General features: G+C 47.2%; 2 protein-coding genes across 3 annotated transcripts in view; both read left to right on the plus strand.

Moving 5' to 3' along the window:
- ARIH1 (ariadne RBR E3 ubiquitin protein ligase 1) overlaps nt 1-14,421 on the plus strand; it is a 49,201-nt gene extending 34,780 nt beyond the window's left edge. The window contains exons 6-14 of one of the 2 annotated variants that reach the window (XM_014889257.2): nt 284-350; nt 1,029-1,135; nt 1,601-1,643; nt 2,657-2,728; nt 9,236-9,366; nt 9,465-9,522; nt 10,268-10,528; nt 10,973-11,085; nt 13,657-14,421. In XM_014889257.2, the coding sequence (XP_014744743.1) occupies nt 284-350; nt 1,029-1,135; nt 1,601-1,643; nt 2,657-2,728; nt 9,236-9,366; nt 9,465-9,522; nt 10,268-10,528; nt 10,973-11,085; nt 13,657-13,741 (937 nt within the window). In that variant the 3' untranslated portion in view covers nt 13,742-14,421. The remainder of the gene's footprint in view (nt 1-283; nt 351-1,028; nt 1,136-1,600; nt 1,644-2,656; nt 2,729-9,235; nt 9,367-9,464; nt 9,523-10,267; nt 10,529-10,972; nt 11,086-13,656) is intronic. The other variant, XM_088172856.1, reaches the window with a different exon arrangement.
- A 1,813-nt stretch (nt 14,422-16,234) lies between these two features.
- Nucleotides 16,235-18,047, plus strand: part of BBS4 (Bardet-Biedl syndrome 4) — a 35,427-nt gene continuing 33,614 nt past the window's right edge. Inside the window, exon 1 of the mRNA XM_014889268.2 lies at nt 16,235-16,321. Within this exon, the coding sequence (XP_014744754.2) occupies nt 16,298-16,321 (24 nt within the window). The 5' untranslated portion in view covers nt 16,235-16,297. The remainder of the gene's footprint in view (nt 16,322-18,047) is intronic.

Genomic DNA, 18,047 nt, shown 5'->3' on the forward strand with positions numbered 1-18,047 from the left:
GGCTCTTCAGGAAAGTGTTTTTTAAATAAAAATCCTCTCACCAAGAGGTTCAGTTCTTTTGAACTGCCTGAGCTTTCTGTTGCTAATACATTTATATATTGAATAGAATGAATGTAGTTTTCATAATAATAAATGATCTAACAAATAAATAGAGAACAGGTAAGTACAAAAAGTACCCTCAAGTGTAGAAGGATGAATCAAACCTATTTGTCTTAACTTACTGGCAGTATATGGAAAAACCAAGATTTCTGATGTAATTTTTCTGTTTCTTCCCTTCCCACAGGCGTCTGATCACAGATTCCAAGGTGAAATTAAAGTACCAGCATTTAATAACCAATAGTTTTGTAGAGGTGAGTTTTTTAATGGCATGTAGGTTTTTGTCTCACATGTGTACCCAGCCAGAGGCTGGAGGCTTGTTTAGAACTGCAGAGCAGGTTTTTTGCATAGTCTGTAGTCAAGTGTGAATGCAGGGGTTGTTTTATGGTTCTTTGCCTTACAGAGATAGTTGTAGGAAAGTACTAAAAAAACTTCAGGACAAAAGACCTAAAGATAATGTAAGGGCTGTTGCTTAATGTCTGGGTTCTGAGAAGCAGAATTACGTAGTTATAATAGTTATATAATAGTTATATAATATTTATGACTCTTGAATGTTACCTGAGATACTTCACATTGAAAACCAGGAAATGCTGTAAACAAGAACATGCCTTGAACATTTTGCCAGTTGAAGTAAAGCAGCAAAAGGGCTTTAGCAAAATAGTAATAGATTTATAGCCTCAAAATAAACTTGGAGAAAGGTGCTTTGCGAGATGATTGCACCGTCCCAGTTTCCCAGTTGTGTGGGTTCAGTGTCCTGTAGAGCCCAGGGCAGAAGATGGGATAAAGCTTTCAGTCCTTGCCAGAAGTGATGGGTGCAGTGGGTTTGGTTTTAATTTCTTAGCTGTTTGCAGCCATGACAAAGGGCTGCAGGGCAGGGGCTGTCCTTAGCACGTGGTTCCTGTGTGATGTGGCATCTGTGCTTTGTTTGGCAGTGTAATCGACTGTTAAAGTGGTGTCCTGCCCCCGACTGCCACCACGTCGTTAAAGTCCAATACCCGGATGCTAAACCCGTGCGCTGCAAATGTGGCCGTCAGTTCTGGTAAGGGGCAGCAAGGAAACGGTGCTGATTGTGCCTTGTACTCAGTGCCCTGCAAGTGTGCTAGTGTGCATTCATGGAGTCCAGACTGCTTTGGCTTGGGGGGGACCTTAAAGGTGATTCAGTTCCACTCCCTGCCATGAACACCTCCCGCTATCCCAGCTGCTCCAAGCCCTGTCCAGCCTGGCCTTGAACACTTCCAGGGATGGGGTGGTTTCTCTAGAAACCAGTTTCAGTGTTTCACAACTCTCACAGTAAAAAATTCTCCCTGATCATGCCATTTAACTCTCTCCTCTGGCAGTGGGAAGCCATTCCCCCTTGTTCTATTATGAAGTAGCCCTTGAGGGATTTCAGGATTGAAGGGGGGTGTGTTGTTTCCTTAGGACTAGCTTTGAACAACGCAGAAGAAAACTTACACTGTTTAATTCCAATTCCTGTTTGCTTACTTTCTCTTTCTTTCTCTTACAGCTTTAACTGCGGTGAAAACTGGCATGATCCTGTTAAATGCAAGGTGAGCACGTCAAACTTCTTGTCCAAATTCTGTGTTTTGAAAAAGTTTAAAATAAATGTATGTGCAAGACTTAGCAATGAAGCCCAAGTTTTTATGGCTGTCCATAAAATCATAGATGATCCTGAGCTAGAAGGGACCCCCAGGGGTCACTGAGCCCAGTTGTTGTTCCCATCAGGGAGCAGAGTAGCTCACCTGTTGAAATCCCAGGGTGAGAACCAGCAGTGAAATCCTGCTGGGTGCCTTTACTGGCTGCTGTTGGACCTTGTGAAGGAACAGTGCCTCATCCAGGTAGGAATTATCTGGAAGAGGTTTTTAAACCTGTAGAGGAGTGAAGGTGCTTTTTGGACAGGGAGCATTCCTGTAGGTGTTATCCATTGTACTGGAGGAACTAATTTGGTTTTGCTGATTTAGTCTGGATAATGATTATCCAGTCCTACAGCCTGCCTGGGCTGGGATACCTTCCACTACCCTGCTTCAAGCCCTATCCTTGAATATTTCCAGGGATGGGGCAGCCACAGCTGCTCTGGGCAACCTGTGCCAGGGCCTCCCCACCCTCACAGGGATCAATTCCTTCTCAATATCCTGTCTCACCCTGCCCTCTTGTAGTGGGAAGCCATTCCTTCTGTCCTGTCCCTCAAGCCCTTGTAAACAGTCTCTTTCCATCTTTCTTGTAGGCTCCTTTCAGGTACTGGAAGACCACAATTAGTCACCCCAAAGCCAAAATGTCCTTATTGTTTAAGAGTCCAACATTAAGTTTGTGTTGATTAAGCTTAAGAGCTGCAAACTTGTTGCAGGAGTGTTTGTGCCAAGTGCTTGTCCTTGCTGGATCAGGATGGAGCTGCAGGAACTGTCTGACACTAAATTAGTGGCTGTTTGCACAGTTTTCCAGCACCAGCACTCCCCTGTTTCCGTATAGCTGGGTGTACCTTTCCTTAATGTGAGCAGGTGTCTTGGGAACATTTGCAGTTCCTCCAGCTAGATTTAATGCTCTTCTTCCATCATGTTTCTGTCAGTGGTTGAAGAAATGGATTAAGAAGTGTGATGATGACAGTGAAACCTCCAATTGGATTGCAGCCAACACAAAGGTGAGAGGTTTACTCGTATTTTATACAGAGATTTTATACAGAATTGTCAGGTGAAAAGGACATCAATCTAATTCCTTGCACTAGGATTGGTTTTTCTGTTCCATGTTAAGAGCAAGCCTTAATATCCACAGTACACTGAAGTGCTTTTGTTTAAAGAGCGAGCAGGTGTTAATGCCTGGAATAAGGTGAGTTTCTCCAAGTTCAGTGAAGGAAAGTGCTTGGAAGACACAGTTAACTGGAGACCCAAAGGAAGCTCAAGATTTAAGTCTTTGGGCTCCTGTCTGGCACTGGTAGCTTTCCTAAGCAATTCCATGGCCCATTCCATGTGTGGAACATGTTACCACCACCCGTGGCTCAGTTTGGCTGGGATCGTTTTTATCTTCCTTCAAATCCCTGGGTTTGGCCTCCGGAGGAGCCTTCATTTCCACTGGGCAGCATTCCAGGTGGAGACTGGCAGAACAGCTGTCTGGGATTTCATTATGTAAAAGTCTTCATTCTACTTAGCCCAACTTTGCCTGAAACTTTAGCATTTGATCATTTTGGGACAAATTAAAACCAAGCTTGTCATGGTGGCAAGGACACAAAAGCAGCAGACCCCATGGCGGGTGAGGAGCAGGCCTGGGGCTCCCAGCTGAAGGAGGAAGGTGGGGAGGGAGTGAGGAAATGGCTGCTTTGTTTTCTTAGCTCTGTTGTGTAACTGGTTAATGGCATTGTTTGCAGCAGCCTCGCTGCCTTCCTTCCGGGGCTGGCTGCCTGGTTTTCATCGAGCTGGAATGTTGTGTTTTGGTGGCAGAGAAACCCCTGCTGTGCAGCTCACATCAGGCTGGAGCGGGGCTGTGTGGGCCCTGCTTGGAGCTCACAGGGTCATCAAAGGGACTTTGGCTTTGTCTCAGTGTGTTCCACTTGGAACTTTGGCTTGGGGACCGAACCAGGTTTGTTTGGAGGTCTTCAGGGACTGCTCCTATTAAACCTGAGGAAGAGCAGCCAATAGCTTGGAAAAGGCAGAGTGTAAGCACTGCTAGCCTTGGGTCTCACATGTTTGGGCCCCTGCAACAGCCACAGCCCTGTTTTGCCTATTAAAGCCGTCAGGAGGCTGATCTTGGGGTTCCCCATCTTGTACCTGAATAAGAAGATTTTTGGGGGTGGAGAGCACCCATCTGGAGGGTGGCACCTGGCACCAGCCCTTTTTCTTCACTGGTACCTCTAGTCTGGTGTGAGCAGCAGAGGTGTCCTTGGACATCACTGTCTAAGCTGCTTCCTCTAATAATGTTCCAGACATTCCTACATGGGAATACTTAGGAGCCCAGGCTGTAGCAGGGAGAAAAATTACCATCAGGGTAATTATTCCAAACATTTGAGCAAGCCAACTGTCCTGGAGTCTTACGGCATCCATATCCATTGAATTAGCTGAAGGACAATATGGCATTCTTCTCTCTGAGCTGATGCTGGATTCAATTGAGGGGAAAGTTGGCAGGAAGAGTAACCCACCCTCATGCTGATGATCTCTGCCTTGGGGAAGGTGGGAATCTCCAGCTTTGGCTGCTGGGGTGTCTGCCCTGGGAGCTTTGCAGCCTCCAGAGAGCCAGGTGAGCCCGGGATTGCGGGGCTGTAGCCACCTCCCTCCTGCCTCAGCTCCCTGCTGATCCCTGCCCAGAGGCACGGAGAAACCCAAGTGCTGTCTGGGTGTGGGGCTGTAGTGATAGCCTGGGATGGGAAGTGTGCAGTTGGAGCATGTATCCATCCTTTCTTTCTCTCTGCACTGTTCCTAGCAAGAAAGCAGGGCAGCTGTGTTTGTCAAGGCACAACTTGTGCCTGTGCTGTTGGCTTCACAGCCTGAATTCTGTGTTGAATTTCATTTTGAAGAACCTAGAAAGGAATCAGGTACCATCAGATGCAAAAATCCCCATTACCAGTGGGAACAGCTCTCCAAGGAATTCAGTTGTGACTACAGGCTCTGTTGCTGTTTCTGGCTTTTGGAAAACGCTTTCTGGAGCCATCCAGGCTTGAGTCCTGTCCCATGTGAACTCCTCTCAGGGAAGGAGACTTCCTGTCATACCAAGATGAAGGTGTAAAAGCAAAATACCAGTCCTCTGGAATGTGGGCTTGAAATCTGGATAATCCTTTGCAACGGGAGAATGTGAGATACATTTGTTCCGGCTTGTCCTGGGAGATGGAGTTGGAAAGGAAAATTAGGCAATTGTGTGAGAAAATAGAAAAGTGAAACCCAGCTGAATTGGGTTCTGTTCCCAAACTGGAACGATGTGATGCATTTTTTGACGAATTATGTAGAGTGGTCTGAATGAAAAATGAGCAGATTTGAGTAGTGAGTTCTGTGGTTTCTGATATGATTTTTTTATTCTTTTGCGTTCATTTACTTGCACTTCGGAGACCTAAATTCCTTCTACTTCTATAAAAGATACAGCCCTTGCAGTAGAGTGTACTGGAGTAGATGGCTTTTTTCTTAAAATAAGCTACTTTCACATGAGTTCAGCTTAACTAGATTAATTTAAAGTTGAGATAAGGCAATACAAGTTCTTTATCAAGCTGCTAATTCTCAGTCTTCTTCAGGAATGGGGTTGAATAGTCCAAGGATTTGCATATTTCTTCCTTTTAGAGTTTGTTTGACAAACTTGGTTCTTCAGTAGTTCCTCTCTTGAGTTAAACTAGGCAGGTTTCAGGTATTTGGGAATAAAGAAACCACAGAGATCCATTACTTTTGTTAAGTGGACATTCAAAGGAGTGAAAAATAGAGAAAACTTGGATGTGTGCATTTATTTGGGGCTTTTAAGGTATATCAAGACTAACTGAAAGTCGTCTAAAAGAGGGACAAACCTGTTTGGAACCTGAGTGTCAGGGATGCTAATCTCTGCCTCTTGGAATACCAAAGGGAAAAGAACAAAGCTGGTAATGGTGCTGGCCTTCACACAAGGCACTGCTTTTTATTGTGGGCCTTAAATTGATGTTAATGAAAGTTGTTCATCTGATACTAAGAAAACGCTCCAGCCTTACTTTGGCTCCTGGCACATCCCCATCGTTCCCTTCCAAGCTGGACAGAGCTTGAAGGATAAACCAGAGCTGGTGGATAAACCAGGCACATTTTCTTCTCCAAAAAAACCACTGGCTGTTTTTCTCCCCTGCACAAGATAAAATGGCATGAGCCCACATCTCTCCCTTTTCAGGTTGCTTTTTAATGGCTGGACAAGTGCTCCCTCTGTACTTCCTGGAGATCCTGCATTTGTTCTAATGCATGGAAATTCTGGCAGGACACGGAATCCTCCTGTGCTCCTTCATTTCCCACCGTGCTGGAGCTGTGATCTATGTTTTTCTAAAGGTGCCCAAGTGCTGTCTCCCCTTCTCAGATGAACTGATGTTTAAAATCTGTTTTAAAAAATTTTGCTCTGTGACTCTAGGTGTTAGAACGGTGTACTGTTTTGTGCGAGCCATAATTAAGTTTTTGGGTTTTGTTGAAATTCATTAAGAAATCCCCATGGTTTCTGAGGATTCTTTTTATAGGATGGGCTCGGGGTGAAGGTGTTGCTGTGAATGTGAATGTGGGAGGCTGATGTCCACCAGTTCCTCTGGGAGTCTGGAAAGGACTAATCTCTTTCACTTGTCCTGAAATAAGAAACATGTTTCTGTTTAGCTTTCTGGTCATAAAAGAGCAGCTGAGGTTTATGATGCTTTATGTATGCATGGACTTTTACAACAAAATCAGGATTATTCTCCTTTGCCAGGTTTGCCCAGGCTTTTGTTTCCAAGCCCACTACAGAATTGTTTGGAGTGGAACAATGTTAATGAGGTCACTTCAGTGTTGTGCTGTGACTGATAATGTGCACAGTAATCTTCAGGGTTAGTAACTTCATTTGCTGCCTGTTGGGTTGTTGCATAGCCATAATTCTCAGGGAGATCTTCCTTTCCTATCCTCATTAATCTATAAATCTCTCCTACTTGTTGTATTGGTGACTGGAGTAATTACTATTTCTTTTTCTGCTGATGTCCAGCATTTCTTTAGTATGTGCTTTTCATGGCTTTAGTTTTTATTAATATTCAGCTTTACACTTCTACACAGCTTTAGGGATCTGCAAAGATACTGCATCTCTTCCTTGTGCTTTGCTAGACAGGAGCATTAAGGCTTGGAAAGGATGGCATTCCCTGTGAGAAAAGGGCTGGAATGAGATCATAGAATCATGGAATGGTTTGGGTTGGAAGGACTTTAAATGAAGTTTCACCCCTGCCCATGGGCAGGGACCCTTTCCACTATCCCAAGGTGATCCAGGCCCTGTCCAACCTGGCTTTGGACGCTTCCAGGGATCCAGGGACAGCCACAGCTGCTCTGGGCAACCTGTGCCAGGGCCTCTCCACCCTCACAGCCCGGAATTTCTTCCCAGTATCCCATCTAACTCTGGTGTCTGGCAGTGGGAAGCCATTCCCCCTTGTCCAAAGTCCCTTTCCAGGCTCTCCTGGAGCCCCTCCGGGCACTGGAAGGGTCTTTTTGTCCTAGTTTGCATTCCAGAGCTCAAAGCCCTGAGCACTGTGGACACACTGGAAAGCTCAGTCCCACCTTAAAGACAGGAGGGCAGAACTTGCTCCTGATGGAACCTCACTTGGGGGTGAGATGGCCCCACATCCCAGTGCTGTGGCTGTGCCTGTGGCACCCCTCCAGCTTGGCAGGTCACCTGGGAACTGTTCTCCCTCTCTTGCAGCTGTAGGATTTTGCTCAGCAGGAGTGATCACCACAGCTGCATGGATCAGCTGCACCTCCCACGAGTGATGTTGGCACCTGATGGGAGGAGAGGTGTCTGGAAGAACTGCACAGCTCCACAACCTCCTCTGAAAAACCACTCTGGCTGTGTGCCCCGGGGTCATCATGGTGTGACAAGGATAGGGCCACTGTCTGCAATAAAAGCCACCCTGGCTGATGAGCAGACTGAGTAGGGATCTGCACAGTTGGGCAGGACATTGCTGGCATAAACCTAAATTTGAGTCTTGACTTGTTCGTGCTGGATTGGAAAAGGGAGGAGTGCTGCCTGGAAAAGGGAAATAGATACTGCACTGAGTGCTCTGCTTGAAGGAGGGACCATTTTTGACTCTCGAGTTCACAGAAGTGCACTGACTAGCAGGGAACAGGCTTCCCTGGCTGCATATCTATCCTGTGGACAGTCCTAGGGAAGAACATCTTGATGTTGTGCCCTTGAGGGGACCAACACAGGAGCTACTGTGCTTCACTTACTCTGTTTGCAGTACAGTTACTGAGTCTGAAGGACAAACACAGGTGACTGAGAAGAAGGCAGCTATGAAAAATTCCTCTTCTATGCTTGGTTGCTGATTGATCCCATTGGTTTGATGTGCAAATTCTCCAATCCGTGACACTACAAACTGGCAGACTCATATAAAATGCAGTAATAGTTGGGACACTCAGAGTGGGTGTACAAGAGCCTGTTGGATTGTGTCCTATGTACAAGTGGAAGTTATGGAGTGATTGTGCATGTTGGTTTCTTCCTTTGAGAGTTTATCTGAATGCCAGAGTAAGAACTGCTTGCTTTGGCTAGCAAAGACACACTCCAGACTGGGGAGGGGATTTCACGTGCTTCTGACCCAAAAGCTGCAGCTGATTTTACAGGTGTGTGTATCACTGGTTTGGATGTGTTTGTTATTGTATTATATATAAAAACTGGCTCGTGCAGAGACTTCATGAACACTGGTATGGTTGTGGCATGAGCTGGACAAGAAGCTGATTCAGCCTAAAATGGTTTTGGTTTTATTTATGCAGTTTTCTTCTCTGTATTTGCTGCTTTGTTGATTTGTTAATTTCTAAGATCGTGGAGACCATGATATTGGTGTTATATTCCCCAGATATTTCCCTGTGCAGAGCTGCCCTTTGAGATACTCGTATTTGTCAAAAGCCTTACTCCTGAAAGGGAAACCCCATGTGAGCTTTTATGGAAAAGTCTTCAGTGAGGTGTCACATGAAGGGAAAAAAGGGACCTGATGGGAAACATGGAAACACCTCAGGAAGAGAAGTGTCTTTTTAGCTGACAGCAGCTTCTTTGAAGCACACTAGAGTCTTGCTGCATGTTTTGAGCTCCTTTCTGGATGGCATGTTTCAGCTGCAGGTTGGATTGGTAACAGCGTGATTCCGGCTTGGTCTCAGTCCCAGAGTGGACCAGACACTTGGTGGTGAGGAAAGCCACATGCTTCCCAGGCTCTTAGAGACCACCCCTCTGCTGGGATTTTGGGGAAGGTCATGAAGTGACTCGCCCAGTGTCCCTCTGTGAAAGCAGCATAGATAAAATACGTTATTCCTTAATTTTTTTCTGTCTAACTGCTCCGGGTTTCGAAGTATTTTAAGGCCTGACTGAAGAGGATCTCGATGTCCAAAGGGAAGAATTAAATCTTGTATTTCACTTGACGTGCTCTGTCTGACTGCCGTGGGAACCCTTCCAAGTTCCCCAGGCTGTTGGGGTTCCGTGCTTGCCCTGCTAACGGTGCTCTCTGTCCTGTGGACAGGAATGCCCGAAATGCCATGTCACCATCGAGAAGGACGGGGGCTGCAACCACATGGTCTGTCGGAACCAGAACTGCAAGGCGGAGTTCTGCTGGGTGTGTCTGGGCCCCTGGGAGCCCCACGGATCTGCCTGGTGAGTTCAGGAGTGTGCCTTACTGGAAGGCGAGGAGCTCGTGGTGCAAACGGCACGGATTTGGACTGAAATCTGTGGAATCGGTGTCCCTGTTACAGGTACAACTGTAATCGCTACAATGAGGATGATGCAAAGGCAGCAAGGGATGCACAGGAGGTGAGTCCATAACCTTTGGTGATGAGGGAGACCACCGACCCTGTGGTGTGTTTTCTGTAAACCTGCACGTCTGCTCTGAAGGAATTCACGGATTCGGGCACAAATCCTAAAGGACAGTTAAGTCTTTTGACTTTTACGATAGGGATGGCTTTGCCTGGTATGTGCTGCCTTTGTACATCCACAGCACACAAGTTGAACCATGCCTGTGGTGTTATTTTTTTGCAGCTGGTCTGTCAGTGTGAAGAAAATAAGATTAATGACCGTGTATTGAGTCATCTGGGTTCTCTTGTACTGTTTAGCACACGGTGCCTTTCCCCTGCTCTATCATCAACCTGCGATTGCCCTCTTAGCACGAGCACAGTAATTATAATTCCTTATTAGAAAAAAAACCCCCAACAAAACATCATCTTCTCACTTTCGTCATGTCACTGGAAGCATTTGAGGGCTGTACCTCGCGTATGGAGGCTGAAATACAAAAGTGATGAGGCTTGAGCAGTATGATTGTAATTGCTTCCAAGGCTGGGAGTGAGGATGTCAGAGCTGTGCTGGGAAGTGCCCGGGATGCTTCCCAGGGTTAGCAGGGCCGTGCGGAGCTGTCTGCCCAACATCACGGGAGAGGAGCCTCCTTTGGAAAGGAAGCTCGTTCTCTGGATCAGGAAGAGCCTTGTGAAGGGATTACTTCTCTTGCAGCCATTACTTTGTTTTAACTATTTGTTTTCTTTCTCCCTAATGGGAATTAACACAGCGATCCCGAGCAGCCCTGCAGAGGTACCTGTTCTACTGCAACCGCTACATGAACCACATGCAGAGCCTGCGCTTCGAGCACAAGCTCTACGCTCAGGTGAAGCAGAAGATGGAGGAGATGCAGCAGCACAACATGTCGTGGATTGAGGTGCAGTTCCTGAAGAAAGCAGTCGACGTCCTCTGCCAGTGTCGTGCCACACTCATGTACACTTACGTCTTTGCCTTCTACCTCAAAAAGAATAATCAGTCCATTATCTTTGAGGTAGGAGAAAATGGGGTTATCAGGAATTCAGATTGCAAAACTAAGGAAATAAGATTTAATGCTTGGAGGCCTCTAGTCCCCGAGTTCTACCCAAGTTAGTCTGGTTTAATACTCTGCTGTACAGAAGTTAGAGGCTCTCCGGGCATTGTGTAGGATTGTCTCCTGGACGAGTCACAGAATCTCAGAGCTGTGGCTGCCCCAACCCTGGAAGTATTCGAGGCCATGTTGGATGGGCTTGGAGCATCCTGATCTAGTGGAAGGTGGCCCATGGCAATGGGTGGAACTGGATGAGTTTCAATGTCTCTTCCTACCCAAAATCAGTCTGGGATTCCGTTATATCTAATCCTTTTTATTTTGGTACTGATTCCAGTTGCGCTGAAATAAAAATCTTCCCCTTTCCTTTACCCCCTCCCCCCAAACACTTTTCTTCTTTTGTCTTTACAGAATAACCAAGCAGACCTAGAGAATGCTACAGAGGTGCTTTCTGGGTACCTGGAGCGAGATATATCCCAAGATTCGCTGCAAGACATAAAGCAGAAAGTACAGGATAAGTACAGGTTTGTGTTGGAATACTCCTTTCTCTCAAAGCTGCGAGTGTTGCCATGCCCATGTGTCAGGTAGTGATCTGAGCAGTTGCCAAGATACAGTTTCTCCAGAGCCACATCCCTGGGCTTGCTCTTGGCTTTGTGCCACCCATTGTGATCAGCCAGTCCCTGGATGTCTGAGAGCAGCAGCACTGTCCCGCGCCAGCCTCGAATCCTCCCAGAAAAGCCCACACGCAGATGCTGGCAGTATGTTTTTGTGTCCCTCCTGGGACCAGCTCTCAGGGGAGGTGACAGCCTGCAGGGAGAGGCTCCCAGCTCTGTCTTCCATCTGCTCTGCAGAGCAGGAGCTGGAAGATTCAACCCTGGAATGGAAAAAATCCCGTGTCCAGAAGCAATGGCTCTCAGTACACTGCTGTTCTGCACAGAAGGAGCATGTGGGAATGGCCAGCACCAAGATGGGATCTGCAGAGCAAGGGCCAAAGAACAAGGAGTGACTTTGTTGTTCCAAGCTGCCAGCTTTGGCCTAGGATGAGCTGCCAGCAGAGAGCAATTGGCTGTTTTAATTGTCTGCTGAGTCCATTTGTGCAAAACGTGGGTGTAGGAAAGCTGTCCCTGAGGAAGAGGTAGAGAGCAGCCTGCCCAGCTGGGAAGGGGAGCAGGGGACTGGGGTCCAGGTGACACAGATGCCGGTGCTTTGTTCAGTCCCAGGGGAATAATTTCTGCACAGTGGAAAAGTACAAAGCTGAAAATACGGATGAGTCACAGGATTAGGGCTTGCATTTCTGAGGCATTTTGCCAAAATCACTGAATTTGTTATGCCTGGCTTAGGATGAAGAAAATATCCAAAGTAGGGTGAGCTGTAGGACTCAGTGGACTGGAGGGTGTGGCAGGAGCTCTTAAGATTTGGTGGCTCACCCTGCCCAACTTTGACAGCACAGCTGGGGCTGGGCAAGACTTTGCTGACTTTCTTTTTGAAGGCATTTTGTAATTTACCCTTTAAGGCCACCATTAATTTGGTATTTCAAATGAAGCTGCTTGTTTACGTCAGTCCTCTGAACCTGAATGCTTTTGTAGGAATGAAATTAAAACCTAATATAGCCTGAATTGCTTGGAAACAGTATCCCAAACCTGCCTTCACATTTCTGGGAAGAAAGAATGCATCTGTCAAGCCTGTACAGGTCCCTAATTAACCAGTTCAGTCATGTCTTAATCATGTCCTGCATGGTGCCCTTTGATGCAAGACTAGGAGCCGGATGTCATCAAGGTGGGTTTAGAGAGCTCTGGGAAGCTGCAGGAACTGCTCTCAGGCTGGTTTGGTTTCAGCTGTTTAGATCTCTTTGCTTGCAAAGACATATCTAGAAAACAGGATTAAGCCCCTCCACACCCAACCAGCAGAAAAATAACTAAAGTTTGGAAAGCAGAGCCCACGTGTTTGCCATCACATGCTCCTGAAAATCAATGGGACTTTGTGTAGGGGAGTTTCTCTTGAGCCAGCTGACAGAGGTGAGGGGAGCCACAGCTGCTCCACTGGATGAATTAGTCATTCTGATAAGGTCTTGAGCAGTAGGGGAGGAATTCCTGCCACGTGTTAGTGTGTGTTGTGGTCAGGGATGGCTTCCCACTAGGAGATTTCTCCTGAGGGATGCCCAACCACTGCCAAGCAAGCCAGATTCCCAGCAGCCAGAGCCTCTCAGATGTTTATTTAGAGTTTGCTCTTGGAACCTGAATTTGTTCAATGTTTCTGTGCTTTTTGTCTTCTAGCACACCCAAAATGACCATGGTATCCTTTTCTGTGTTCTGCGATACCCCTTTTCCTCAGGATCAGTGATCCTGGCAGGACTGGACTGGACTCTGGGATCAGTTTTATGTGCAGCAGTTTTCAGTCAGTATAGCTGGGAATATTCCAAGGGTGTAGTGTCCCTCTGAGAGCCACATGTTGGGATGTGAGGTGAAACCTGCTCTCCAGCCAGACCAGTAACCCTTTGGACTGCTTCCATCTCCACTGGGAAATAAAACTATCAATACTCCTGAGGTTTTTATCATGGACTGGTTTGGATTGGAAGGCATCTTAAAGTAAATCTTGTTCCACCTCCTGCCATGGACAGGGACACCTTCCACTAGACCAGCTGGCCTTGAACACTTCCAGCTATTTTTTCCCCAGCTAACACATGCCTTTTCATTGTCCTGATGGGGCTTAGAGCAGGCACCAGCCCACATTTAAGGAGAGCACATCCCATTCCATGTGTCACCACCAACCTGTGCTCAGGCTTTTGCAAACCACAGCTGCTGCTTCCTCCTCTTCCAGTTATTCCTAAAGGTTTCTCAGCTGTTGAGGCTCTGGGGATACTTTTGCCTGAAAAACTCTGAATTTGCACATTGGTTTTCCAGCCAGGGACCTGGAGCTGAGTGACTGGAGCAACCAAAGTCTTAATTAGTGCTGTTAACGGGCTGTAAATACAAATTCCCTTCTCGGGGGATCACCTCTTTCAGAAATGAGGCGTGCTGTAAGTTTGGATAACTCGGTGCCAGGGATGCTCCATGATTGCTGACGTGCCTTTTCCATGGTGTCCCTGTCCCCTGCAGATACTGCGAGAGCCGGCGGAGGGTTTTGTTGCAGCACGTGCATGAAGGCTACGAGAAGGACCTGTGGGAGTACATCGAGGACTGAGCCCGGCCCTGCAGCAATGAACTCTGAACCCTTTCCCATCCTAGAGTGCTCATGCAATTCCAATAAAACCCACCCAGGGCGCTGCTCCGCCTCTTACACCGCTGGTCTGTAGTACCGGGATTCTGTTTTGTTAACAGAAAAATTAAGTAAATTATATTGTAATAAAAAAAAAAGGTAGATAAACCATTGTACAACAGTATTCTAGGCGGCCAAGAGTGTGACAGACGCACTAAGAAACCCTCCAACTTTAACTTGTAACGTAGCTTCATCCTCCAAGCCGACTCCTTTTTCTTTTCTCTTTCTTTTCCTGTGTGTAGTACAGATGAAACTTAAACCAGTTTCTTGACACTGCTTTTCATGTCCAAACCAGCCATTTTGATGGACTTCAGTAAGGGGGGTGGCTCTCCCACCCCCCTCCTCCTCTCTGCCACCCAAGTACATGGATGAATGTGGATTGGCTCATTGTAAAGATGATTTTTGGGGAGGGAAGGAGGGGGGTACACAGCAAGGAAAAAAAAACCCCAACCTTTGTATATGACTTTTAAAACAAAAAGAGGACAACACAGTATTTTTCAAAGTTGTATATAGCGCATATGCATGGACAAAGAGCAAGCGTGGCACGTGTTTGCATAATGTTTAATTACAAAAAAATATTTATTCTTTAAAAATCTTCAAGATTATGTCTATTTGCTGTGCATTTTCTTTCAGTTTGATTCTTTTGTTTGGTTTTGGTTTTTTTCCCTGGGCTGGGGTGGGGGAAGCGTGTGCTGGTGTAGTGAATATATCTATATATATATATTTTATTTCTTTTCTTTTTGGAAGGCCTTCTCCAGAGCTGTTTGGTTTCTCCTCTTCCTGCAGTTCCTTTCTGTCCAGGGCCTCCCCCAGGTCTGTGTGTGTATCCATTGCTGGCGACGGACGCGGCCCCTTGCAGCTCCTGGAGCTCTGGTTCAGGATGCTTTGCTTTTTTCTTGGTTTATTTTTGGCCCCAGATCTTTACCTGCCCAAATCCAGCTCTGTGTTCCCACTCGTGCACGCAGGACACGTGCTCTGATCCCAGAGGAGGCGTGTGTGTGTGTGTGTGTGTGTGTGTGTGTGTGCAGTGTGTGTGTGTGTTCAGAGGTTTGTTTTGGATCCCGAGGTAGGACAAGGAGGGGTGTTTTGCACCGCTTCTCCAAAGACTTCCTGCGAGATTTTGTCTGTGGATCTCCTCTCCCTCCCCTTTCATCTGTCAAATGGACCCTTTCTTGCTGTTTTAATTTTCACTTCATTATAACGAGTCGTAACAGTGAAAAGGAAAGCTGATGGAATTGTCTTTGTGTTTGTTTTGGGCTCAATCACTGGGCGTCCTGTCCTGGCAACTATTTAACACTATCTAGTGCAGTAGAAGCTGAAATCAGCAGAGTATTTTTCAATTAAAAGGGGAAAGAACTAATGAGTTTAGCTACTGAGTCCATTTTTATGATTTCTGTAACAAGAGCTATGTTAAAGTAAACAATTGGTGGTGGTTTTATTAAATTTACTCCTGTATAGGAATTCCTTCTGTGGTATTTTTCGCCAGGCAAGTGTCCTCCAAGCCTCCTGCCACTCTGCCAGCTTCCAGGGGATGGAAGTTGTGAAGGGATCGAATAAAAAAGGCAGATCCCAGGCAGGGCCGTAACACGGGATGCTGTTTCCAGCTGGCAGCGGGGTCACTTCGGCTACCTCACGGCGCCTACCGACATTCCACGGATGTGGTTTTGTCCCTGTATGCCTGCTTTTCCCTTTATTTGCCCTGGAAATCAAACGTGAGGGAGTGCAGCCGCTTTCCCTGTGCTTTTCCTGGTGCTGCTGGAGGGGTGGGATGGTGCAGAGCTGCGTGGGAGCGGCCCTGCCTCTATCCGTCCTTGTCACTCCTGTTGGGAATTCTCCGTCCGTGCGTTGAAACACTCGGAAGCTGGAGCATGGTGGGCTGGGCAGGTGCAAGCACACAGGCGCTGGGTTTTCACTCGGTGTTCCCCGAAAGGAATACGCCAAGGATGCGGGCACTCCACTCGAAAGGAAACGCGGTCTGTGGCGTCCTGGTAGCAAAACCTAAAGACAATGTCAAAGCCCTGCTCTTGTGGGAGAGCCTGCTGCAGTTCCTTTCCTCCGGGATTCAGGTGCTCGCAGGTGAATTACCTGGCTGGTGGGACACCATCCCCACAGATACTGTGGAAATACAAAGGAAAATAAACAAAATCCGCCATCCCAACCTCCCTCCTGCTAATGGGGGGCGGGGAGGGAGCGGGGCCGCGGCCGCTCAGCGCTTCCCGGGCCGTCCCTCCTTACTGGCGGCCTCATTCCCCTCTCCTCTACACCGCGGAGTTCCCAATAAAACCTTTCAAAAGCCGGACATGTTACTATTTCTGTGGTTATTTGGGTGTTTCTCAGGTTAAATGGGGCCGGGACCTGGAGGGGAGGGGGGATGGGAAAAGCCGGAGTCCTCCCGCCGCCGCCTTCCCGCCGTGCCCCGCGCGCCATGGCCGCGCCGGAAGTGGCGGGCGGTCGCCATGGCAACCCCAGCCCGCCGCGGCCATGGCGGAGCCGCAGGAAGCCACGGTGAGGGGTGAGAGCCGCCCGGGCTGAGGGGGCCCAGAGGGACGGGAGGGCAGATGAGAGGAGGTGGAGGGAAGTGAGGGGCGGCGGCGGCGGCGGGAAGTTCTTTTGAAGAGCGAGTTTTTAATCTGCACATTTGGTACGGAAAACGTCAGAGAACTTCAGCCTTTGCTGAAGTAATCAACGCTAATAATCCATTATTAGGTGCTGGAACAGGGGAAGAGTAATGGAGATGGGGAAGGGGCTGGAGCACAAGGAGCGGCTGAGGAAGTTGAGGGTGTTCACCTGGAGAGAAGGAGGCTCAGGGAGAGCTCAGAGCCCCTGCCAGGGCCTAAAGGGGCTCCAGGAGAGCCGGAGAGGGACCGGGGACAAGGGATGGAGGGACAGGACACAGGGAATGGCAGGGTTAGACGGGATATTGGGAAGAAATTCCTGGTTATGAGGGTGGGCAGGCCCTGGCACAGGGTGCCCAGAGAAGCTGCGGCTGCCCCTGGATCCCTGGCAGTGCCCAAGGCCACGATGGACAGGGCTTGGAGCAGCCTGGGACAATGGAAGGTGTCCCTGCCCATGGCAGGGCCTGGAACGAAATTATCTATAAGGTCCCTTCCAACCCAACCCATTCCGTAATTCCTTATTTTTTTGTGGCGGAGGGTGGTTGCTGTGCAGCCCCGCAGGGGTCACTGCCTGGCCTGGGTACTTAGAAATGATCTGGACAAAAGAATGAGTAAAAAGTTACTCAAGTAAGGAGGAAATAAGAGAAACTCCAGGAGGGTTTTAACACAGTGGAGTAAGAGGACTTGGAGTGATGGGTGTGCAGATTAAAAAAAAATTGCATTACATAAAAAAATGAATTGTGTATGCTGCTTATTCCTGCTGAGGATGGAGTACTCGGAGTTGGGGTAATTCCATGAAAATAGCAACTCAGTTTTTCACAATAAGAATCGGAAAAGTCAATAAAATTTTAGAAGCTGTTAAGAAACGAAAAAGTAAACAGTAAAAAAAAAAAAAGAAGAGCCTTTCTTGGATTATTTTTCATGTCTCAAGCATCTCTAATCTGGCCCATCTCCAGTAAAAAAAAGATGCAGCTAGAAAATGTTCCCAAAACACTGCAGGGAACAAAGATTGACTGTATCTCTGATTTTAAAAATGATTTATTAAGGAGAGGGGAGGTGACACAGCTGTATAAAATCCTGTGTTGTGTCTTCCCAAAAAGCAAAGTGAAAAATAAAAATACTTTCCTGTGTAAACCCATTTCTCTTCCATGAAGGTTCGATGGTTGATGCAAAGTAAGAAGATCATATAACGTTAATGTATTTTCCATGGCCTGGGAGCTCTGGATAATGTTTGCTGGGGGAGGTTCCCTGTCCTCCATGAGATGGGACATCCCTGTGTTCACATCCTGCGAACTCAGATGGTTCCCCAGGAACAGCTTTGCCCTAATTAACTTCATAAATATTTTATGATAAATGTTTTTGACTTATTTTCTGTGTGATCTCTAATTAGCTTCTTAAATACTCCAGTATTTTTTTTTTTTTTGCAAGGTAAAGATCACTTCCCAGGATGCTGGTGATCAGAAGTGACCCCATGAACACGGATGCACTGCACAATGAGGGTGTTTATTTAATTGAGCTGTGGAACAGAAATCTCTGCCTTGCTTGGCAGGGCAGAGTTTGTCCAGCAGCAATGCTGCTATTTTTATGCTCTCCTTTGGGATTTGCCAGTTGTCCGT

The sequence above is a fragment of the Sturnus vulgaris genome, chromosome 13 (genome assembly GCF_052056855.1).
Source record: "Sturnus vulgaris isolate bStuVul1 chromosome 13, bStuVul1.hap1, whole genome shotgun sequence".
Classification (NCBI taxonomy): Eukaryota; Metazoa; Chordata; class Aves; order Passeriformes; family Sturnidae; genus Sturnus; species Sturnus vulgaris.